The following is a 24404-nucleotide window of genomic DNA, read 5'->3' as shown; positions in this document are numbered from 1 at the left end:
GGGAGGAGGTGCCGGGGAGGTGGGGGGAGCGAAGTGTGCGCTGCTGCGCAGGCGCAGTGGTCGGACGACAGACCGTGTGTTTCCAAAATGGCGGCAGCGATGGATGTGGATACCCCGAGCGGCACCAACAGCGGCGCGGGCAAGAAGCGCTTTGAAGTGAAAAAGGTTGGGTCTCGCCAGCGCCTTCCTCAGGGAAGCTAGAGAGGCGCGGATCTGGCTGGCAGGCCCGAGGATGGTCGAGGCGCGGAGTAAAGGGTTTCATTTCAGGGCGTTCCTGGGACCGGGTACCACGAAAGGAAGTCGGGGGGCGGGTCTTAGAGTTGATCGGCGTGACGGCGGCCCACTGTTGGGGGAAGTGTTGGTTTCGCTGTGAGGCTAAGGGGCCAATCACAGAGCTGCTTATTGAGATACGCGGGGTTGCGACTTGGCGGCGGGAGCCAAGCGCGTGAGCTGTCACTGGAGTGGTTGAGAGGTGGGGGAAGGACAGGGCAGGGTAGGGTAGGGTCGGGTGGGTGGAATGGGGAGTCGAAGCGACTGCGGCGGTGGAGGATGGGGCAGTGCGGCGAAAGCCTGGAACCTGAAGTCCTACCGCATTGGAGGCCTCTGAGGAGCCCCCTTGGTGATCTTGCTCCGCCCCTTTTTGAAGCTTGGGGTCCTCTCAGTTGGAGGGATCCAGACTTGGTCCTCGCTAAACCGAGGCCTCCATTAACCCCATCTCTGGGCCTCACACCGCCTGGTTAGAGTCTGGAGTGTAATGCTTGGTTCTTCTGAGACGTCTGTTGGCTTTTCACACAACCACCCCACTCTTGGGTTCTCTGTCGCGTCCAGAATCTCCCCCTTCCAAAATAATAATAAAAAGCATGGTGGAACTTGTTAAGAAAATCCGAGCCCAAATCCTGTGGCATTTAGGGAGGGTTGAGTACTAGTCGCGAATGACTTGGTAAGCGTGGGAAAGCAAAAATGGAACGTGTCTTTTTGCATGAAATGCCTTTTAGTGGTTTGCCACAGTTTGGGAGAACAGTGTCGATTCCCATCTAACATGAAAGCTGTTCAAAATGGAGATTCTGAAATAGGGAAGATATTCCTAGAACATCTGGCTAAACACTGACAATATCCCCCGTCCTAGTGCTTTTTGGTGTCTCATTGTGGCCGCTGCTGCTCAGTTACAGCCAGCAGCCATATTGAAGAATAATAGAAGTAGGGGCTTTTCCTCCAAGTTGAAACTGTGATGTGAAAAGTGGTGAAGAAGTTACTAGGCACTGAGAATAGGGTTTGAAAGCGATGAAGGTTTGGGAGTATTTGTAATTGAGGAAGCCAGAGTTGAATGAATGAAATGCCACTTTTAGTTAAACTCTTACTGGAATTATTATCTTAATGGAAGAGTCTAAACATATAAAAGTTGAGAACATCAGTTTATTTTATGGTAAGAATCAAACAAAATTCTAGTGAATTGTAGAATTTGTTATGAAGTAATCTAAGATTTAAGTGATGACCTTGTTCTGTGTACTGACACGGGTAGTTAATTATCCAGCTTATCCCACGATTACCCATTTTATGATCCAGTCATTATCTTAGTTCATTCTGTTCCCTAGCTTTCACTTCATTGCTCATGCTTCCAGAGCTGCCTGGTAAAGCAGATACTTATTCAGATTTTGAGCTCTTCTGCAACTGCCACAGAAATTCAAGTTTGTGCTTTTTTTTTTTTTTTTTTTTTTGAGATGTAGTCTCACTCCGTCGCCCAGGCTGGAGTGCAGTGGCACGATCTCGGCTCACTGCAACCTCCGTCCCCCAGATTCAAGCGATTCTCCTGCCTCAGCTTCCCAAATAGCTGGTATCATAGACACCTGCCACCAAGCCTGGCTAATTTTTGTATTTTTAGTAAAGATGGGGTTTCGCCATGTTGGCCAGGCTGGTCTCGAACTCCTGACCTCAGGTGATCCACCCGTCTCGGCCTCCCAAAATGCTAGGACTATAGGCATGAGCCACTGCGCCCGGCCAGACTAAATTATTTTAAACTATAGGAAACAAAAGATGACATTAATTTCTGTGTTCATACACTCAGTCAGCCTTTTGGAGAATAGGAGAACATATGTGTAGTCTACTGTTGTCTTTGGTATAGTAAGATTAACGTAATATCCAAAAACTTTTGTTTGGTGATTCCCTGTGGCCAAAAAGATGATAACTGCAGCTGCAGCCTGAAGTCCTAAAGAGTGTGTGCGTGTTATAAGGAGAATGCATTGTTCCCTCTTTTTGTCTTTACAGTGGAATGCAGTAGCCCTCTGGGCCTGGGATATTGTGGTTGATAACTGTGCCATCTGCAGGAACCACATTATGGATCTTTGTAAGTAATTGGAGGAGGATGGGAGGAAGTTGAGAAGGTTGCAGAGATTGTGGCTATCTTGATGTGACTGATTTTCTTCTTCACAAGGAGATAACAAGCCTACTCTGAGCACTCCGTCTTCTGTATCTAGTCTGTTGGTGTGTTTGAAATAGAGTAGTTTTTTTATGATGTCCTGGAGGCATACCCAGCTCTCAGAATAAATCTACTCAATCTAAAGATGGCAGGGACACATTTAGAATTAATTGTGGACAACAGGCACTGTTGATTTTTCCTGCATGTCTTCCATCTTGTACCTAGACTCAAAGGTAGAAATAGTCAAAGGAGGAAAATAAACTGAGCTAAAATATTCTGAGGCCAGGCGCAGTGGCTCGTGTTTGTAATCCCAGCACTTTGGGAGGCCAAGGCGGGCGGATCATTTGAGGCCAGGAGTTGACCAACCTGGCCAACATGGTGAAACCCTGTCTCTACTAAAAATACAAAAATTAGCTGGGCATACTGGTGCATGTCTGTAATCCCAGCTACTTGGCAAGCTGAGGCAGGAGAATTGCTTGAACCTGGGAGGCGGAGGTGGCAGTGAGCCGAGATCACACCACTGCACTACAACCTGGGCGACACAGCAAGACTTAAAGTCTCAAAAAAAAAAAAAAAAAAAAGTCTATCTGAGCTAATTTTTGCTGGTCATTGTTTACAACGGAAAGAAGCCTAAGGAGTGAGGATTTTGTATGTTAGGGCCAAACATAATAAAAAGGAAATCATTGCCAACATCTAAATAAATAATTAATTGCACTAAAGAAATTTCATTTAAATCTCCACGTATTTTATTACATGTAGTGGTCAGCACATAGAGATCTGATTATAGTCTTTGATGGACTGATTTCCTGTGCTTATAGTAGAAGGGACAAGAATGTTGATCACACCAGGAACAGTTGAGGGTACTTTTTCATCTGGGAACTAAAATGATTTGTTCCTGAGGCCAGAAATAGAGGAAAGAAACTTCAAGTTTCTAGAATTGGAATTATAGGAACTTATTTTTCAGATCACTCACCTGCCTTTACAGCTTCGTCTTGAGTCACTCCTGCTCGCTCTGTTAGTTTACCTGGACGCTTTTTTTTTTTTTTTTTAAACCATGGTGGCCAAAGCAGCCATGGCCCCTGGCCGGTTTTCCTTTTTTTTCCTTATTTTGAGATGGATTCGCCCAGGCTGGAGTGTAGTGGCATGATCTCAGCTCACTGCAACCTCCGCCTCCCAAGTTCAAGTGATTCTCCTGCCTCAGCCTCCTCAACAGCTGGGATTACAGGTGCCTGCCACCACGCCCAGCTAATTTTTGTATTTTTAGTAGAGAGACGGTTTCACCGTGTTGGCCAGGCTGGTCACGAACTCCTGACCTCAGGTGATCCATGCGCCTCTGCCTCCCAAAGTGCTGGGATTACAAGCGTGAACCACCACGCCCGGCCTGCTTTTCCATTCTCAAGTGTCCATGCTCTATTTTAGAGCCCTTACATAGCCTAGTCTTTTTTTGCCTAGAATATTCTTCACCTCTTCTCTTCCTTGGTTTTATCTAACCCAGCACTGTCCAATCTGAATGTAAGCCAATACAAACACATATATAATTTTAAATTTTCTTTTTCCTTTTTTTTGCTTTTTTTCAGAGACGGGATCTCGCTTTGTTGCCCAAGCTGGTCTCGAACTGGCTTCAAGTGATCCTCCCATTTTGGCCTTCCAAAATGTTGCAATTATAGGCGTGAGCCACTGTGGCTGGCCTGAAATTTTCTAGTATCCACATTCATAAAGTAAAAAGAAAATAAAAAGGTGAAATTAATCTATTTTATTTAACCTTTTATAGCCAAAATAGTTTTATTTCAACATGTAATTGATGTAAAAAAAAATGAGATATTTTACATTCTGTCTTTGTACTATCTTTGAAATTCAGTGTGTATTTTACACTTACAGCACATCTAGATTCAGACTAGCCACATTTCAAGTGCTCAGTAGTCACATGTGGTTAATAACTACTTTATTGTGCAATGTAAGACTAACCCATAGTTGAGCTTTAGATCTTATCTTAAACTTGCTTAGATATTTTCAACTTGGAAAGCACAAATCAAATATTTTCTGTTGGAAAGCAGTCATGGCTTATACTGGTCATGTATTGCCCTTGGCTTCTTTGAGCTTTGACACTGTTTATCTCTTCACACTACAGCCAAGGGAGATCAGCACCTACCATAATGTTTAATATAGATGACATGAACCCATCACAGAAAAACATATGCATGGTTTCAGATGTGTTTGGGTGGGGTCTTTGATTACATGCTTGCCAGTTTCTCAGCCTTGCATTTTCACAAAGAGTTGTACCCAGAGAAAATTTTACTTTCTTGGGGCTCTGTTTTGAAAATAATTAATGATTTTTAATGATTTTATATAACCCTGATTTTTTTTTCTCTATATTTAAGTCAGTGTATATGTGTCTCTGGATATGAGAGAATGTACTTCTTAAAAGGACCACAGAAGACAAAGGCGATCCATATTCTGTCTTCTCTTAGAGTGAAATGCTTGAGACATCATATTAGGCTTTCAGTGGGATACCTGTTCTGTTTCATAATATATTTTGAATGTCAGATGAAGTAGGATGTTGAAATCTTATAACAAAAACTTATGAAAGTATTTTCTAAGTCCTATCTTTTATTCATCCAATGAATATATCCCGAGCATCCTGGTAGGCACCAGGATAAAACAATGACTGAGATCGGGCAGGTCTTTACCTTTTTTTTTTTTTTTTTCAAAGACAGAGTCTCTGTTTGTCACTCAGGCTGGAGTGCAGTGACACAATCTCAGCTTACTGCAACCTCCGCCTCCTGGGTTCAAGTGATTCTCCTGCATCAGCCTCCCAAGTAGCTGGGACTACAGGTGTGGGCCACCTCACCTGGCTAATTTTTTGTATTTTTACGAGAGACAGGGTTTCACCATGTTGGCCAGGCTGGTCTCAAACTGCTGGGATTACAGACGTGACCCATTCAAACTCCTGGCCTCAAAAAAACCACCCCCCTTGGCCTCCCAAAGTGCCAGGATTATAGGTGTGAGCCACCACGTCCAACCTCAAGTCTTTACCTTTAAGAAACACACTCTTAGGCCAGGCGCGGTGGCTCACGCCTGTAATCCTAGCACTTTGGGAGGCCGAGGCGGGTGGATCACAAGGTCAGGAGATCGAGACCATCCTGGCTAACAAGGTGAAACCCCGTCTCCACTAAAAATACAAAAAATTAGCCGGGTGTGATGGCGGGCGCCTGTAGTCCCAGCTACTTGGGAGGCTGAGGCAGGAGAATGGCATGAACCCAGGAGGCAGAGGTTGCAGTGAGCTGAGATCACGCCACTGCACTCCAGCCTGGTGACAGAGTGAGACTCCGTCTCAACAAAAAAAAAAAGAAACACACTCTTAGGCCTGGCGCAGTGGCTCACGCCTGTAATCCCAGCACTTTGGGATTCTGAGGCGGGGGGGATCATGAGGTCAGGAGATCAAGACCATCCTGGCCAACACAGTGAAACCCCATCTCTACTAAAAATACAAAATTAGCCGGGCGTGGTAGCACGCACCTGTAATCCCAGCTACATGGGAGGCTGAGGCAGGAGAATCACTTGAACCTGGGAGGCAGAGGTTGCAGTGAGCCGAGATCCTGCCATTGCACTCCATCCTGGACAAAAAGAGCAAAACTCTTGTCTCAAAAAGACACTCTTGGCCAGGTGAGGTGGCTCACACCTGTAAACCCAAGACTTTGGGTGGCTGAGGCAGGCAGATCGCTTGAGCCTAGGAGTTCAAGACCAGCCTGGGCAACATGGCGAAACCCTGTCTCTACAAAAAATTAGCCAGGCATGGTGGCTTACGCCTGTGGTCCCAGCTACTTGGGAGGCTGAGGTGGGAAGATCCCTTGAGCCCGGGAGGCAGAAGTGACAGTGACTCAAGATTTCACCACTGCACACCAGCCTATAGGTGAGAGAGTGAGACCCTATCTCAAAAAGAGAAACACTTTATTTTTTATTTTTATGTATTTTTTTGTTAGAGATAGGGTTTCACTCAAGTGCCCAGGCTGGAGTGCAGTGGCACAGTCATAGCTCACTGCAGCCTTGAGCTGGGATCAAGCAGTCCTCCTACCTCAGCCTCTAAGTAGCTGGGACCACAGACGTGCACTACCACATCTAGCTAATTTTTTTTTTTTTTTTTTTTTTGGTGGCGGAGTCTCCCACTCTCGCCCAGCTGGAGTGCAATGGCACGATCTCTGCTCACTGCAGTTTCCACCTTCTGGGTTCAAACGATTCTCCTGCCTCAGCTTCCCGAGTAGCTGAGATTACAGGTACCTGCCACCACACCTGGCTAATTTTTTGTATTTTTAGTAGAAACGGGGTTTCACTATGTTGGCCAGGCTGGTCTCGATCTCCTGACCTCGTGATCCACCCGTCTCGGCCCCCGAAGTGCTGGGATTACAGGTGTGAGCCACCGCATCTGGCTGCTAATTTTTTAATTTTTTGTAGAGATTGGGTCTTGCTGTGTTGTCCAGGCTTGTCTTGAACTCCTGGACTCAAGCAATCCTCCTGCCTTGCCCTCCCAAAACATTGGGCTTACAGGTGTGAGCCACTGCCCCTGGCCACACACTTTTATTAACTGAGGAGAAGTCTGAGTGTCATAACTTAAAAAAAAAAAAAAAAAAGGATTTATATGGGAAAAGAACTTAGCAAGTAAAGAAAAAAGTGGATTTATCATTTTTATAAAGACAATTTTTGTTAAAGATGAAAGTAAGAATCTAGATTTAGCAATGGCTGTATTTTAATAAATCTTGTCTGGCCTTAAATGAGTAATTATGTACATAGCTCTAAGTAAATAAGAATGATTATGGCTGTGCCCCAGTCGGATTCTGAAGACTTCCTCTTTTAAGTCCATATTGATTCTGCATGCCATCCTGTACCTTTATATATATTTTATTTTACATTGTCTCCTTTCTTGGTTGTGTTAAGGAGTTGCTGAAAAATCAAATATGCTAGGTTTTATTTTCTCTGTTACCTCTGGTAATCTTATTCCTGATGACAGGGAATCTTCATCATCTTAGACCCAGCCTTGGCCCGGAAGATGTTAGTATCTACCTAAAACTACAGATCCATCAGTATTTTGGTTTGGTTTGGTTTGGTTTGGTTTGTTTGAGACAGAGTCTTGCTCTGTTGCCTAGGCTGGAGTGCAGTGGCATGATCTCAGCGCACTGCAACCTCTGCCTCCCAGGTTCAAGCTATTCTCCTGCCTCAGCCTCCTGAGCAGCTGGGACTGCAGGTATGCACCAGCACGCCCAGCTAATTTTTGTATTTTTAGTAGAAATGGGGTTTCACCATGTTGGCCAGTCTGGTCTCTAACTCCTGACCTCGAGTGATCCATCCGGCTCTGCCTCCCAAAGTGCTAGGATTACAGGTGTGAGCCACCACACCCGGCCCCATCAGTGTTTTGAAAGTGTAATCTGCCTACTCTTCAGATGAAGCCATTGCTTCCTTAACAGTTCTTTGGTGGTACAGCGTTTTTATCAAAGCTTAAAGGTCCCCAAGCTTTATAAATCACATGATAGGCTTCTGCCTTGGCAGGGGTGTGACATGAACCCGTTATGTGCCACTGTCTACCTGTTCTGGGTTGACAGTGAACAGTTCCTGCCCCTGTTTAAACTAACTGGACTCAACCCCTTTACTTACTCTCTGCAACAAAAGCTGGAAAACGTTTGTATTGAGCACATTTTACACTAATATTTAATCATTTTCCCTGCTGTATCCCTTGTTATTTGGCATTCTAGATTACAGTAGTATCCCTCCTATATATTTTTATTCTTTCTTAGGAATTTAGTAGTAAAGAATGAGTGGCCGGGCGCACGGCTCACACCTATAATCCCAGCACTTTGGGAGGCCAGGACGTGTGGATTGCGTGAGCTCAGGAGTTCAAGACCAGCCTGGGCAACGTGGGGAAACCCCATCTCTACTAAAAATACAAAAAATTAGCCTGGCATGGTGGCGCACGCCTGTAGTCCCAGCTACTTGGGAGGCTGAGGCGGGAGAATCACTTGAACCCAGGAGACAGACGTTGCAGTGAGCCAAGATTGCACCAGTGCCCTCTGGCCTGGGGAGATAAAGCTAGACTCTGTCTAAAAAAAAGGAGTGAATCTTGGTCAGATGCAGTGGCTCACGCCTGTAATCTCAGCACCTTGGGAGGCCGAGGCAGGCAGATCACTTGAGGTCAGGAGTTAAAGACCAGCCTGGCCAACATGGTGAAACCCCATCTCTACTAAAAATACAAAAAATTAGCTTGGTATGGTGGTGCGCACCTGTAATCCCTGCTACTTGGGAGGCGGAGGTGGGAGAATAGCTGGAACCTGGGAGGTGGAGGTTGCAGTGTGGAGATTGTGCCACTGCCCTTCAGCCTGGGCAACAGAGCGAGACTCTGTCTAAAAAAAAGAATGAATCTGTATTTGTCCCATATTTCTTCTATTTATAGAAATAGTTTTTGTTTGCTTGTTCAAGTACCAAGAGCCTAATTTGCCCTTGGCATAGAAAGACCAGGTCCCTGCTCTGTGGGAGCTTTGAGTTGAGGGGGAAGGAGGGAGGTCAGGTATGTAAAGAGATACTCATAATTGATGTGTTAAGAGTGCCTGAAGGAGAGGAAAATGACTCAGGGTGGAATAGTCAGGAAAAGCTTCAGTCAAGAAGTAGGGATTTAAGCTGGGTCTTGAAAGGTGGGGAGGACTTGAGAGTGATAGGAGGAGGAGCATGTTCCAGGTATGGCAGGGAGGAAGGAAAGGACTTACCATGAAGGGAGCCTGAAGGATTCTTTAGGTTAGTAGTGCCATGGCCACAGTCAAACGAAAGACCCAGATCAAATTTAAACATGATAATGTACCTTGAGACAGTTTCGATTTTCACTTTAATAATTGTGGCTCTTATGTAGCTAATTTTATAATACGTAGTCCTCTTAAGTTAGAGGATCCAACTTAAAGGACATCATATTTACTTTTCTCTGCCATCCTTTTAATTATAGTAGTGTATTCCAGTTTCAATAAGCTCTTAAATACACTGCATAGACCCTAGATCCTTTTTTTGTTTGTTTTTAAGATGGAGTCTCGCTCTTTCACCCAGGGTAGAGTGCAGTGGCGCAATCTCATCTCACTGCAACCTCTGCCTCCCAGGTTCCAGCGATTCTCCTGCCTCAGCCTCTCTAGTAGCTGGGATTATAGGCATGCACCACCCACCACACCTGGCTAATTGTTTGTATTTTTAGAAGAGAGTTTCACCGTGTTGGCCAGGCTGGTCTCGAGCTCCTGACCTGAGATGATCCACCTGCCTCGGCTTCCCAAGGTGCTGGGATTACAGACGTGAGCCACCACGCCCGGCCGAGCCACCGTGCCTGGCCTTTTTTTTTTTTTTTTTTTTTTTTTTTTGATACAAGGTTTTGCTCTGTCACCTAGGCTGGAGTGCAGTGGTGCGATCATGGTGCACTGCAGCCTCAACCGCCTGTGCTCAAGCCATTCTCCTGCCTCAGCCTCCTTACTAGCTGGGACCACAGGCATGTGCTACCACACCTGGCTAATTTCTTTATTTCTAGAGTTGGGATGTTGCTGTGTTGCCCACCCTGGTCTTGAACTCGTGGGCTGAAGTGATCCTGCTGCCTTGGCCTCCCAAAGTGCTGGGATTACAGGTGTGAGCAACTGTGCCTGGCCCCATTCTTTATTTTTATTTTTTGAGATGGAGTCTCGCTCTGTCCCCCAGGCTGGAGTGCAGTGGTGCGACCTCGGCTCACTGCAAGTTCCGCCTCCTGGGTTCACGCCATTCTCCTGCCTCAGCCTCCCGAGTGGCTGGGACTACAGGCGCCCGCCACCACACTTGGCTAATTTTTTAATATTTTTAGTAGAGACCATGTTAGCCAGGATGGTCTCAATCTCCTGACCTCGTGATCCACCCGCCTCAGCCTCCCAAAACGCTTGGATTACAGGCGTGAGCCACCAGGCCTGGCCCCAATTCTTTATTTTTATCAGTTGGCAAACCAAGTCACACTGTAGTGTGAATCTGGCTAGCAAAAGTAAGTGCTTTGCTTTCCGGGTGTGTATGTGTGTGTGTGTGTGACGGTCTTACTCTGTCGCCCAGGCTGGAATGGAATGCAGTGGTGTGATCTTGGCTCACTGCAGCCTCTGCCTCCTGGGTTCAAGTGATTCTCCTGCCTCAGCCTCCTGAGTAGCTGGGATTACAGATATCCACCACCATGCCTGGCTAATTTTTGCATTTTTAGTAGAGAGGGGGTTTTGCCATGTTCGCCAGGCTGGTCTCAAACCCTGACATCAGGTGATCCGCCAGCCTTGTCCTTCCAAAGTGTTGGGATTGCAGGCGTGAGCCACTACTCCCAGCCTTTGTTTGTTTGTTTATTTTTTGTTTGTTTGTTTTTTGAGACAGAGTCTTGCTCTGTTGCCCAGGCTGGAGTACAGTGGTGTGCAACCTCAGCTCACTGCAACCTCTGCCCCTTGGGTTCAAGCGATTCTCCTACCTCAGCCTCCCAAGTAACTGGGATTGCAGACATGTACCACCATGCCCCGCTAACTTTTGTATTTTTAGTAGAGATTGGGTTTTGCCGTCAGGCTGGTCTCGAATTCCTGACTTCAGCCTCTCATAGTGCTGGCATTACAGGTGTGAGCCAATACGCCCAGCCCACTTTCCACATTTTTGAAGAGTGAAAAGAAAAAAGTATCATCATGGTATCTCTTCCCCTAAAAACACACATGCCCAGTAACATCTAGTTTTGTTTTGTTGTAATAGTTTTACTTTTTTTTTTTTTTTTTTTTTTTTTGAGACAGAGTCTCACTGTGTCACCCAGGCTGGAGTGCAGTGGTACAGTCTTGGCTCACTGCATCCTCTGCCTCCCAGATTCAAGCAATTCTTCTGCCTCAGCCTCCTGAGTAGCTGGGACTACAGGCGCCCACCACCACACATGCCTGGCTAATTTTTATTTACTTATTTATTTTTATTTTTATTTATTTTTGAGATGGAGTCTTGCACTGTCACCCACGCTCCAGTGCAGTGGTGCAAGCTCGGCTCACTGCACGCTCCACCTCCCGGGTTCAAGCAATTCTCCTGCCTCAGCCTCCCGAGTAGCTGGGACTACAGGTGCCTGCCACCACGGCCAGCTAATTTTTTTTTTTTTTATTTTTAGTAGAGACGGGGTTTTACCTTGTTGGCCAGGATGGTCTCAAAGTCCTGACCTCATGATCTGCCTGCCTTGGCCTCCCAAAGTGCTGAGATTACAGGAGTGAGCCATCGCGCCTGGCCTACTCCCGGCTAGTTTTTCGTATTTTTAGTGGAGACAAGTTTCACCATGTTGGATGGGCTAGTCTTGAACTCCTGACCTCGTGATCTGCCAGCCTCAGCCTCCCAAAGTGCTGGGATTACAGGTGTGAGCCACCGTGCCCAGCCATAGTTTTACTATTTTTCACCTGTAGTAGTTTGAAGTAATTCTCCCCTATTAAATAGTTTCTCCTGAAGCTTTTTATTCTTCAGAAGGGAGACTCCAGTTAGTTACTATGATCAGAGAAAGCAAATTATGCATGAGTAATTCTTGTTCTTTGAATATTTATCCCCAGATGTACTTAACCCATCAGATCTTGATCTCAGTCAAGAACTCATCGCAGGCTGGGCGTGGTGGCTCACACCGTAATCCCAGCACTTTGGGAGGCTGAGGTGGGCAGATCACCTGAGGTCAGGAGTTTGAGACCAGCCTGGCCAACACGGAGAAACCCCATCACTACTAAAAATACAAAATTAGCGGGGCATGGTGGTGTGCGCCTGTTAATTCCAGCTACTTGGGAGTCTGAGACAGGAGAATCGCTTGAATTCGGGAGGCGGAGGTTGCAGTGAGCCAAGACTGCGCTATTGCACTCCAGCCTGGGCAACAATAGGGAAACTCCATCTCAAAAGGAAAAAAACTCAGTCTAGGCAACATGGTGAAACCCCGTCTCTACAAAAAATACAAACAATTAGCTGGGTGTGGTGGCATGCACCTGTAGTCCCAGCTACTCAAGAGGCTGAGGGAGAATCACCTGAGCCCAGGAAGTCAAGGCTGCAGTGAGCCATGCTCATGCCACTGTACTATGTAGCCTGGGTAACGGGAGTGAGATGTGCATTTCCCATTTGTTACTCTTTTTAAACAAGGATAGGAGATCGTCAGAAAGCATACTGTTATCTCTGTCTTCTCTGTTGTTCTTCCTTTCCCACATTCATTAAAAAACAATTATGGCTAATTAACCACTTGAGAATTGTTTTGGCTGCTATAGATTGAAACGTTGCCGCTCCCAAGGTCCAGTGATCTTGTTGCTCTTGTTCCCACAGGCATAGAGTGTCAAGCTAACCAGGCGTCCGCTACTTCAGAAGAGTGTACTGTCGCATGGGGAGTCTGTAACGTAAGGAAGCATCTTTACCTGTCAGCATGGCTTGTAAACATATTTCCACTTTTCCTGCTTTGCTAGTCTTGAAAATAACTAGGGAAAAAAATGACTAGTCCACCTTTCTCCTAAAAGGTATACAAATAGTAAAAAAGATTTTAAATCATAATACTATTAACCTGTTACAGGGTAAAAATTACAGTTACTGCAAAGAGGCACTTATTTGTCCTAATTATAAAGTGGACCCAATTTTGTTAGCAATATTTTGGGGCTTCATCTATGGGAACTGCCTTCAAAACCTACATGCACCCTTTGGAATATTCTGTTGGTAGAACTTTGTACCTTTAAAACAGACTTTTAAAGACCAGGTGTCTAATGGAACTAAGTTTGATGAGTAAATTGAGTGTTCAAGTCTCTGTGTATGTGTGTTTTAGTGTGGCGTATGTACTGAGATAGGATTTTTTTTTAACATGGCTTATGCCTGGAATGTTTTGTGTAGCTTTATTGGACTGAATGGCCTTCCAAGAGTGTGACAGCTGTGAAGGATAACAAATATCAAATATGTTATTTCTAGCATGTGTTAAAAATTCATTCTTTAAGCTGTAAAGTCCCAGTCACATGAGCTAAAATTGTCTTATCAGGGCCTCATATATCATGGGGACAGAATACCCACAGTTCCCAGCATGACACAGGGCTAAGAGATTCTAGAGTCAGACCACCATTTCCTGCCTTTGTAACTTACTTGCTAAGTGACGTTAGGCAAGGCATTTAACATCTCTAATCCTGGGTTCCCTCATGTAAAATAGGGCTGATAGTGGACCACATAAAATTGTAATCAGGATTAGATGATTTATGTTAAAATGTGATTAAACAACTCCCGGCACATAGTAAGCACAAGTGCTTGTTAAAAAAAATAAATAGGCCAGGCACGGTGGCTCACGCCTGTAATCCCAGCACTTTGGGAGGCCGAGGCAGGTGGATCACGAGGTCAGGAGATCAAGACCATCCTGGCTAACACGGTGAAACCCCGTCTCTACTAAAAATACAAAAAATTAGCCGGGTGTGGTGGCGGGCGCCTGTAGTCCCAGCTACTTGGGAGGCTGAGGCAGGAGAATGGTGTGAACCTGGGAGGCGGAGCTTGTAGTGAGCCGAGACCACACCACTGCACTCCAGCCTGGGCGACAAAGTGAGACTCCATCTCAAAAAAAAAAAAAAAATCTAAATAAATACAAATTTGAGGTAGAGGTGTTACTGTGTAGATGGTGTTCTCAGTATTTTTTCCTGTTGGCTTGCAACTCTTTTTCCTACCTACACTGGTTTTGTTTTTTTTTGTTTTTTTTTTTTTTTTGAGACGGAGTCTCACTATGTGGCCCAGGCTGGAGTGCAGTGACACGATCCCGGCTTACTGCAACCTTTACCTCCTGGGTTCAAGTGATTCTCCTGCTTCAGCCTTCCGAGTAGCTGGGATTATAGGTGTGTACTACCACGCCCGGCTAATTTTTGTATTTTTAGTAGAGATGGGGTTTTGCCATGTTGGCCAGGCTGGTCTTGAACTCCTGACCTCAGGGCGATCTGCCTGCCTCAGCCTCCCAAAGTGCTGGGATTACAGGCATGAGCCACCCTGCCCAGCCCCTACCCACACTTTCTGGTACACCTTCTTCCGTCTTTGTTGGGACCCTTTGGCCAGGCTCATAGTAGACCGTGTTGGCCATGGGGGAGCTTTAATCGTTTGTGGGGATAAAGGAAGTATATTGGGCTCTTTGCCCTCTCTGGCATACAGGCATATACTAAGAACCATGTTCCTTTATGTGGAAAGAAAAGAGAGTGAACATCCCCTTAAATTTGGCTAAGAGATTCTCTCAGAGAGCCTGCCGTAAAAGAGAGCCAGCATGGTATGGCAGAAGCCTCTGGATTAGTCCTGGGTTCTAGTTCTGGGTCTTCTACAAACCAGCTCCATGAATTAGGCAAGTCACTTGTCTGGGTTTCAGTTTCCTGTCTGTAAAATGAAGATAAAAATATCTGTCATGCTTGCCTGCCAGGGTTGATGTGAGGCCTCAAATGAGGTAATACATGTCAACATCTTCTGTAAACTGTCAAGTACTGTAAATTTATCTTCTGTAAATTGTACTTTGGCCACTAAATATATCCATTGGTACATCTTAGTAAATGTTCAGGGGTGCTGTCACCTCCCTGACACCTCATTTACAGCCCTCTTTTCCCCAGCGCTTGGTATTCTCTGACTTAGTTGGGCCGTACCAGGACACTGTACTGCTGCAAAGTGCTCAGTGAGTGAGGTGGGAGAGGGAGAAGCTGTCGAATCCCCTTCGGTGAGCCTGACCCCAACACCTGGTGGTTATGAAAAATGTCTCTGCTTTCTGCCTTTTGGAAATTTTGCTTTTTCTCTTTTTCACGGTGAGTTATACAAGAGTCAACGGAAAAGGGATCTTCCAAAAGGCTGTCACTCTAGGAGAATATTTGTCCTCTTGGGTGTCCCTAATGTACTAGCTGTGGATTCCACTCTTAATTACTGAATTATATTTTTGTCTTTGTCAAAAGACATTTCACAAGATAATAATCCACATTATATAATCCCTTAAGTTCCATACATACTTTGGGAGATGTACTGACCAGATTTCAGTTGTTACTAAATGAAGCTTGTAAAGCTTTTGTTGTTTTGTTAGGGTGAGTATTTCTCCCCATGCCACACCACAGTGCACCAATCACAGACGAAATGAAGGAAGCACTTGCTGTGTCTGTTCTAATACGCACATGAGCAGGGGGAGAGGTACTCATTGCAGAGGCATTGTGATGAGCATCTGCATGTCATGAGCCCACACCAAAAAACTGCACGCAGATTGTCCTTTTCCCAAATCTAAGCAGACTTCTAGTTCCCTGTCAGTTACCAGTGTTCTTGGTACTCTTGTCTTTTTACTTCTTGTCTTATGAAATAAGCCTTTTGATGCTCTTTAGGCTGCTTGTGTGCCGTTTGTCCCTCATAAGGATACTCCTTTTACCCCAATTTTCTTTTATCTCTCTTTTTTTTTTTTTTTTTTTGAGACAGAGTCTCACTGTTGCCCAGGCTGGAGTGCAGTGGCGCGATCTCGGCTCACTGCAAGCTCCACCTCCCAGATGGAGCTCACACCATTCTCCTGCCTCAGCCTCCCGAGTAGCTGGGACTACAGGCGCCCGCCACCGTGCCCAGCTAATTTTTTGTATTTTTAGTAGAGACGGGGTTTCACTGTGGTCTCGATCTCCTGACCTCGTGATCCACCTACCTCGGCCTCCCAAAGTGCTGAGATTACAGGCGTAAGCCACTGCGCCCGGCCAATTTTCTTTTATCTCATTCCCTAAGACAAAGTCCCTCACCCATTAAAGGCACGTGAAGTACTGAGCTCTTGTAATATCAATATGTCTGTGAATACATCTAGAAATAAAGTGCCTTTGACCAGAGCTGAGCTGGATGTGGGGAGGTTGGGGAAGTGCCCGTCTCAGTTCTGGGTGGGTGGCAGTGACCATGCACTTCTCTACCAAAGGCTGGGGAGAAGGCTCTGCTCCTGCAGGTCGCATTCTCCAGGGGCAGGAGGGTGGGAGGGAAGCTAGAGACCGGGAATGGGGATATTTGAAATCTGCATTGATCAGGGGCCTCCTTTCCCAAAGAAAGTGGAAGTATCCCCTTACAGGCTGAATGGGACCAAGGAGCCACATTCCATGTTCTCTTAAATAGAAGAGAGCTCAGTGCTAGCACATACTCCTGTGCTTCCTGAATGATTTCCTTTAGTAGTAATGACATTTCTAACAAATGCTTGTTGGAAATGTCCTTGCATCTAACCAAGATATAATCAGTTGTTGAACTTTTGCCTCTCGTTGTCTCCTTTTCTTTTCTTGTCCACTATATGTCACCCATGCCACTGCCCTGTGGAACCTGTTGTCGCTCAATGGCTGAGCCTGCACGGAGTTATTTTTAATAAAATATATGTTTTCTTTCAGCATGCTTTTCACTTCCACTGCATCTCTCGCTGGCTCAAAACACGACAGGTGTGTCCATTGGACAACAGAGAGTGGGAATTCCAAAAGTAGGTATCTTTGGTTGTTTTGACGGGGCTTTTTGACTTGCCTCAGGCTGAAAGGAGCGTGGTCTTGGGGAATGGAGACATGATACATGCCTTGTTTTTTTTTAAACTAGTTTTTGGTTACTTAAGCTAGGACTTATCTATATGGAAAATGCACAAAGGATTAGCCAACATTAGACATTTGCAGCCTAGGGTTTCCCAACCTTTTTTTTTTTTTTTTTTGAGATGGAGTCTCACTGTTGCCCAGGCTGGAGTGTAGTGGTGCTATCTTGGCTCACTGCAACCTCCACCTACCAGATTAAAGCGATCCTCCCACCTCAGCCTAGCAAGTAGCTGGGATTACAAGTGTGTGCCACCATGCGCAACTAATTTTTGTATTTTTCGTAGAGATTGGGTTTCACCATGTTGGCCAGGCTGGTCTTGAACTCCTGATCTCAAGTGATCTGCCTGCCTCGGTCTCCCAAAGTGCTGGGATTACAGGTGTGAGCCACCGTGCCCGGCAGGTTTCCCAACCTTCTAGGGTCTGTGAAAGTAGAAAATGTGATAATCTGTGAACTCTTAAATATTTCCAAAATTACATCCTAATGAGGCTCCATGGACTACCTAATGTCAGGTAGCTTTGGGCTAGACTTGTATCCACTTATATTTCACTGGTTTATCTCACACTGATTAATTCTGATATAGCATTTATGGCTATCCTGATTAGATTTTATTGTTATATAAATAAAACATGACCTGGTAAATTTTTAAAAATTTAAATGGTTGAAAGGGTATACCACAAAATATGAATTTCCCACTATAAGCACCTGCTCCGGCTTGCTGGAGCTAGCCATCAGTGACAGGACAGCTTCTTAGAAGATTTTCTGACTATCTCTTATATGTCCTGGCATTTACATGGTTGTGTGTATATATATATTTTTGTTAACATAAATGTGAGTATCCTATACAGTAATTCACCTTTTTTTTTTTTCATTTTGTACATTTTGGAGATTTTCCGTTTCCACAAATAACAAACTACCTCATTTCTAATGGTTGCAGAGTATTTCTTTATGTAAATGTACCTTAACTTTTTTCTTTTCTTTTTTTGTTTGCATGTTTTTAACATTTTTTATATTTTTTAAAAAGTCAGTCCCTGGCCGGGCACAGTGGCTCACGTCTGTCTGTAATCCCAGCACTTTGGGAGGCCGAGGCGGGCAGATCACCTGAGGTTGGGTGTTCAAGACCAGCCTGGCCAACATGGAGAAACCCCGTCTCTACTAAAAATACAAAATTAGCCGGGCGTGGGGGCACATGCCTGTAATCCCAGCTACTTGGGAGGCTGAGGCAGGAGAATCGCTTGAACCCAGGAGGCGGAGGTTGCAGTGGGCTGAGATCGCGCCATTGCACTCCAACAAGAGCAAAACTCCATCTCAAAAAAGCAAAAAAGTCAGTCCCTACTGGTGGACATTTGCGTTTCCAGTTTTTCACTGATGCAAGCAATGTGAAGGGAGAAACATCCTTACACGTGAAGCTTTGTGTAAATGTGTAGATGTATCTGGAGCAGTAATTCCTAAAAGAGGAATTTATGGGTAAAGAGTATAGCTGGGCTTGGTGGCTCACACCTGTAATCCCAACACTTTAGGAGGCCAAGGTGGGCAGATTGCTTGAGTCCACTAGTTCGAGACCAGCCTGGCAACATGTTGAAACCCCATCTCTACCAAAAAATAGTAAATTAGGCCATGCCTGATGGCTCATGCCTGTAATCCCAGCACTTTGGGAGGCTGAGGCAGGTGGATCATTTGAGGTCAGGAGTTTGAGACCAGCCTGGCCCACGTGGTGAAACCCCGTCTCTACTTTAAAAAATACAAAAATTAGGCCGGGCGCGGTGGCTCACGCTTGTAATCTCAGCATTTTGGGAGGCCGAGGCGGGCGGATCACGAGGTCAGGAGATCGAGACCACGGTGAAACCCCGTCTCTACTAAAAATACAAAAAAATTAGCCGGGTGTGGTGGCGGGCGCCTGTAGTCCCAGCTACTCGGAGAGGCTGAGGCAGGAGAATGGCGCGAACCCGGGAGGCAGAGCTTGCAGTGAGCCGAGATTGCGCCACTGCACTCCAGCCTGGGCGACAGAGCGAGACTCCGTCTCAAAAAAAAAAAAAAAAAAAAAAAAAATACAAAAATTAGCTGGGCGGTAGTGGTGCATGCCTGTAATCCCAGTTACTCGGGAGGCTGAGGCAGGAGAATCACTTGAGCCTGGGAGGCAGAGATTGCAGTGAGCAGAGATCATGCCACTGCACTCCAGTCTAAATGACAGAGTGGGACCCTGTCTCAAAAAAAAAAAAAAAAAGAAAATTAGCTGGATGTGGTGCCATGCACTCATAGTCCCAGCTACTCTGGAGGCTGAGGTGGGAGGATGGCTTGAGCCCAGGAGGCGGAGGTTGCAGTGAGCTGAGATCATGCCACTGCACTCCAGCCTAGGTAATACAGCCAATTAAAAAAAAAAAAAAAAGGCCAGGTGCAGTTGCTCACACCTGTAATCCTAGCGCTTTAGGAGGCTGAGGCGGGTGGATCACCTGAGGTCAGGAGTTCAAGACCAGCATGGCCAACATGGTGAAACCCCCCCCTCTACTAAAAATACAAAAATTAGCCGGGCATGATGGCGCCTGTAATCCCAGCTACTCAGGAGGCTGAGTCAGGAGAATCATCGCTTGAACCTGGGGGCCCAGAGGTTGCAGTGAGCTGAGATCGTGCCACTTCAGCCGGGGCAAAAGAGAAAACTTCGTCTCAAAAAAAAAAAAAAAAAAGAATGTATATTTTTGTTTTTGATAAATAGTGTCAGGTTTTCCATTCCCAAGAATATACACTAATTTCACTCTCTCCAAACCGTGAAGCAGAACTCCCCTTTCTTCATTTCCTGCCAGTGCTTCATTATACAGTTTTTCCATCTTAGCCACTCTGATAGGTGACAATCAGTATTTGATTTTCATTTTTGAATTTTCAGTAAGGTTGGGCAATTGTTCATGTTTTTGTATCTCTTAACGCTTTTCTGTGAACCGCTGTGTTTATCTTCCTGCACGTTTTCTTTTGAATTATTGGTCATTTTCTTTACTGAATTTTTTATGAGAAAGGAGTTTTTTTAATTTAAATATGCCTTTTTTAGGCTATTCTTGGTTTAAAAAACAAAAAAATAGGATTCTTTTGTTTGTGAAATGTTTAGAAATCCATTATTGGTGCAGTGATTTTGCCTTTAAATTCAATAATTTATTTTGGTAAAACATTTGGAAGTCTTATCAATGCATATTCAGTTTTTAAGAAACCTGCCAAATACTCAGTATCTGAGTGGTACTGTTGGGCTCCCTTCAGCAAAATGTGTGCTAAGTACCGTGTAAAATATAAAAACGGTTTTTTTGTTTTGTTTTTTTTTTTCTTGAGACGGAGTCTCGTTCTGTTGCCCAAGCTGGAGTGCAGTGGCGCAATCTCGGCTCACTGCAAGCTCCGCCTCCCGGGTTCACGCCTTTCTCCTGCCTCAGCCTCTCCGAGTAGCTGGGACTACAGGCGCCCGCCACTATGCCCGGCTAATTTTTTGTATTTTTAGCAGAGACAGGGTTTCACCGTGGTCTCGATCGCCTGACCTCGTGATCCGCCCACCTCGGCCTCCCAAAGTGCTGGGATTACAAGCGTGAGCCACCGTGCCCGGCCATAAAAACGTTTGAGATGGTCCTTCTTGCCCTTGGAGCTTGCATTCTACAGGGAACCATAACAGGAATACACGTCAAGGCAGAGGACTTTTCTAAGTTTTCAGGGGGCCTTTGTAATTGGCTCTGCCCTACAGCAGGCTCAAGGTTCCATTTTAGACCAAAATGGTCTCGTTTTGCCGGTACATGTGCCCAGGGCTAAATCTAAGAATTGCAGGGGTATGAAGAATTCCTTATCTGGGGCTTTGACTCTGCCATTCTAACTGGTGACCTTCCCAGGTGGTAGTTATCAGTGCATTGGGAAAACAAATTCTTCAGCATTCTTTAATCTGATAGGATTGTTCTACAGCCCATCTCACATGCTAGAGCCTAACCTATGTGGAATTTGGCACAACAGCTTTTTTTAAGACAATATTCAAGTAGATTTCTTATGAGAAGCTGTGATCCAGAGTTCCAGTGCCCTAGTTTCTATCCATATGACAAATTATTTTAATCAGGTTAACTGCCTAAAAAGATCCAGGACAAAAGATAATAATGAGGGATCTTGTGTTCAAGAAATCTGTTTATGGCCGGGCGCGGTGGCTCAAGCCTGTAATCCCAGCACTTTGGGAGGCTGAGGCGGGCGGATCACGAGGTCAGGAGATCGAGACCATCCTGGCTAACACGGCGAAACCCCATCTCTACTAAAAATACAAAAAATTAGCCGGACGTGTTGGTGGGGCGCCTGTAGTCCCAGCTACTCGGGAGGCTGAGGCAGGAGAATGGTGTGAACCCGGGAGGCGGAGCTTGCAGTGAGCTGAGATCACGCCATTGCACTCCAGCCTGGGGACAGAGCAAGATTCCGTCTCAAAAAAAAAAAAAAAAAATCTGTTTATATGTGGAAGAAATTCCTTGGCCTTGTTTATTTATTTTTATTTATATATATATTTTTTGAGACAGAGTCTCACTGTGTTGCCTATGCTGGAGTGCAGTGGTGTGATCTTGGTTCACTGCAACCTCCAACTCCTGGGTTGAAGCAGTTCTCCTGCCTCGGTCTCCTGAGTAGCTGGGATTACAGGCATCTGCCACCACGCCGGCTAATTTTTGTATTTTTAGTAGAGACGGGTTTTCACCATGTTGGCCAGGCCGGTTTTGAACTCCTGACCTCAGGTGATCTGCCTACCTCAGCCTCCCAAAGTGCTGGGATTACAGGGGTGAGCCACTGCACCCGGCCCCTTGTTAATTTTTATAATCTTCTTAGAGCCAAATTTTGGTTTCTGGGGAAAACAGAAACCTCCAAAATCCAGGCCTAGCTTTCTCTTCTCTTTGTATAGAGCTGAATGTAATCAGAGTTGTAATTGGAGCTGATGACAGATTTTGAAATTGAAGCCTGATCAATTGCTATTCTCACTATTAGCTTTACCCTAAACATGCCTGAGTACTGGAGTTCAGGTGAAAATAGGCCGCCATGATCAGGGAGCCCGAAAGTTCAAACTGTCTGAGCCCCTGCTGGGAGTGAGCAGGTGGAGCTCCCTTTCACAACCACCAATGACTTTTCCCTCTCACCTCCCTAATACCACTAGGCAGCTACTGGCACCTGTCAGGTGGGCATGGTTGAGTCAGAGGGAGAGCCTGTCCCTAAGAGGGGGCAGTAGGCAAGAAGTCCTGTAAGATGGGGAGGGGAAAGGGGAATCACAGTGACAGCCAAGCTAGTGTCAGTGTTGTCACCCAATCCTGGAGCACACTGTGATCACTTAGGTTCTAACTAAAGTTGCTCATGTAAGCAAGTTTTATGTCTCAAACAGGAAATTACCATGGAATTAATCAGAGTAATTTACTTTGTCTTTCAGGTATGGGCACTAGGAAAAGACTTCTTCCATCAAGCTTAATTGTTTTGTTATTCATTTAATGACTTTCCCTGCTGTTACCTAATTACAAATTGGATGGAACTGTGTTTTTTTCTGCTTTGTTTTTTCAGTTTGCTGTTTCTGTAGCCATATTGTATTCTGTGTCAAATAAAGTCCAGTTGGATTCTAGAACGGATGCTTTCTCTTGTGTATGTGAACAAAGTAAACATAAATGAAGAGTCTCCCCTTCCAAGGCTGAAAACTCAGCTTTCGAAAGTGAAATGTTTGTTCATCGGGGCCAGAGCAGGGTTGTCCTCTGAGCGCATCACTTAGTCATGAGGAATCCGACAGCTCAAGGCAGAGTGTGGATCACCAGCACCCGAAAACAGCAGTCAGCCCTTCTTTCTCCTCCTGTGTGATAGCAGTGGGCAGCTGAAAGAGGGAAGAATGTGGGATTCAGTCGTCAAACCCAGTTCTGAGTCCTGGTTCCACAGCTTGGTTACTGATGGCAAGCTTGGCAAAGTTGCCTCTCTACTCCGAACTTTCCTCCTCTGTACTGTGGGCTTCTGAGGACTAAGTGGCATCATGTGGGCACAGAGAGAAGCTTTGTAAAATGTAAAACCACTATACAAATGTGACCTTTGGTTGTGTATGACAGCAGTCCCCAATCTTTTTGCCACCAGGGATTGGTTTCATGGAAGACAATTTTTCCATGGACCGGGGGTGGGGCGGGGGTGTGCTTGGGGATGGTTTTGGAACTGTTCCACCTGAGGTCATGAGGCATTAGATGGACTGTGCAACCTAGATCCCTCACATGCACAGTTCGCCAATAGGGTTGAAGCTCCTATGAGAATCTAATGCTGCCGCTGATCTGACAGGCAGAGCTCAGGCGGTAATGCTCGGTCACCACCTTGTTCACCTCCTGCTGTACAGTCGGGTTCCTAGCAGGCCATGGACTGGCATCCACTCTGCAGCCCAAGAGTTAGGGACCCCTGGTGTATGACATGTTGCTTTCTCTTCTTAGCTTAGAAAAATATATATAATCTTGGCTGGCAAAGGGACAATTTATGAACTCAAGTTAAAAACTGATATTGGCCGGGTGTGGTGGCTCACGCCTATAATCAGGCGATCACGAGGTCAGGAGTTCAAGATCAGCCTGACCAACATGGTGAAACCCTGTCTCTACTAAAAATACAAAAATTAGCCAGGCGTGGTGGTGCACACCTGTAATCTGAGCTACACAGGAGGCTGAGGCAGGAGAATCCTTTGAACCTGGGAGGCGGAGGTTGCAGTGAGCCGAGAGCACCATTGCACTCCAGCCTGGGCAACAAGAGCAAAACTCCGTCTCAAAAAAAAAAAATCTTGGGAGATGGAATTTCCAGTTCTAATATTAATTCAATGGTTAATAATACAGACTTTTTAACTGAGAAGCAATATAGTTTGTTGCGGTGGTTCTCAAAATATCATCTGAGGATTCCTGACAAGGGGGTACCTGAAACCCTTTCGGGGAGTTCATGAACTGCAAGTCTATGTGAAAGCAGTTTTTCTTTATATTCAACCAAAGCAGCATATCTAATGAAGAAACCGACTTAAGAATCCAGTGTCTTCTATTAAATCAGATGTAAAAGAGATAAGCAAAAATGCAAAAACAATGCTAGTCTCACATTTTTTTGTTTTAAAAAATAATTTTAATAAAAATATGCTCATAAGTGATGGATTTTTATTGTTTTCAGTCTTTTTTTTTAATTTCTGGGCTTTTTTTTTGTGGGGGGTGGGATTTGAGACATGGTCTTGCTCTATCCCCAAGGCTAGAGTGCAGTGGCGAGATGACAGCTCACTGCACCCCCAACCTGCTGGGTTCAAGTGATCCTCCCGCCTCAGCCTCCTAAGTAGCTGGGATTACATGTGTGCACCACCATATCTGGCTAATTTTTTTTTTCTTTTTTTTTTTTTTGAGACGGAGTCTCGCTCTGTCGCCCAGGCTGGAGTGCAGTGGCACAATCTCGACTCACTGCAAGCTCCGCCTCCCGGGTTCACACAATTCTCCTGCCTCAGCCTCTC

At 45.4% G+C, this 24404-nt stretch overlaps 1 protein-coding gene across 2 annotated transcripts; it reads left to right on the top strand.

Annotated features, from left to right (window-relative positions):
• Positions 1 to 22535, top strand: RBX1 (ring-box 1). 2 transcript variants are annotated; one of them, XM_055252799.2, is made up of 5 exons: positions 1 to 165; positions 2263 to 2341; positions 12722 to 12792; positions 16762 to 16847; positions 22347 to 22535. In XM_055252799.2, the coding sequence occupies exons 1-5, from the start codon at positions 88 to 90 to the stop codon at positions 22357 to 22359; spliced, it is 327 nt and encodes a 108-aa protein (XP_055108774.1). In that variant the 5' UTR covers positions 1 to 87; the 3' UTR covers positions 22360 to 22535. The 2 variants fall into 2 exon arrangements, with proteins under 2 accessions (XP_055108774.1, XP_055108775.1); XM_055252800.2 differs by lacking the exon at positions 16762 to 16847 and having other exon boundaries at positions 23 to 165.
• Positions 22536 to 24404: the final 1869 nt, after the last annotated feature.

Source organism: Symphalangus syndactylus, chromosome 18 (assembly GCF_028878055.3).
Source record: "Symphalangus syndactylus isolate Jambi chromosome 18, NHGRI_mSymSyn1-v2.1_pri, whole genome shotgun sequence".
Classification (NCBI taxonomy): Eukaryota; Metazoa; Chordata; class Mammalia; order Primates; family Hylobatidae; genus Symphalangus; species Symphalangus syndactylus.
This window is presented reverse-complemented; position numbering and strand designations above follow the sequence as displayed.

Bases quoted from the DNA above. Each gene is read 5' to 3' on its own strand.
- RBX1 (XM_055252799.2), top strand. From the start codon at position 88: ATGGCGGCAGCGATGGATGTGGATACCCCGAGCGGCACCAACAGCGGC. The intron at 166-2,262 runs GTTGGGTCTCGC...TTGTCTTTACAG, and splicing joins AGCGCTTTGAAGTGAAAAAG to TGGAATGCAGTAGCCCTCTG. The intron at 2,342-12,721 runs GTAAGTAATTGG...TTGTTCCCACAG, and splicing joins GAACCACATTATGGATCTTT to GCATAGAGTGTCAAGCTAAC.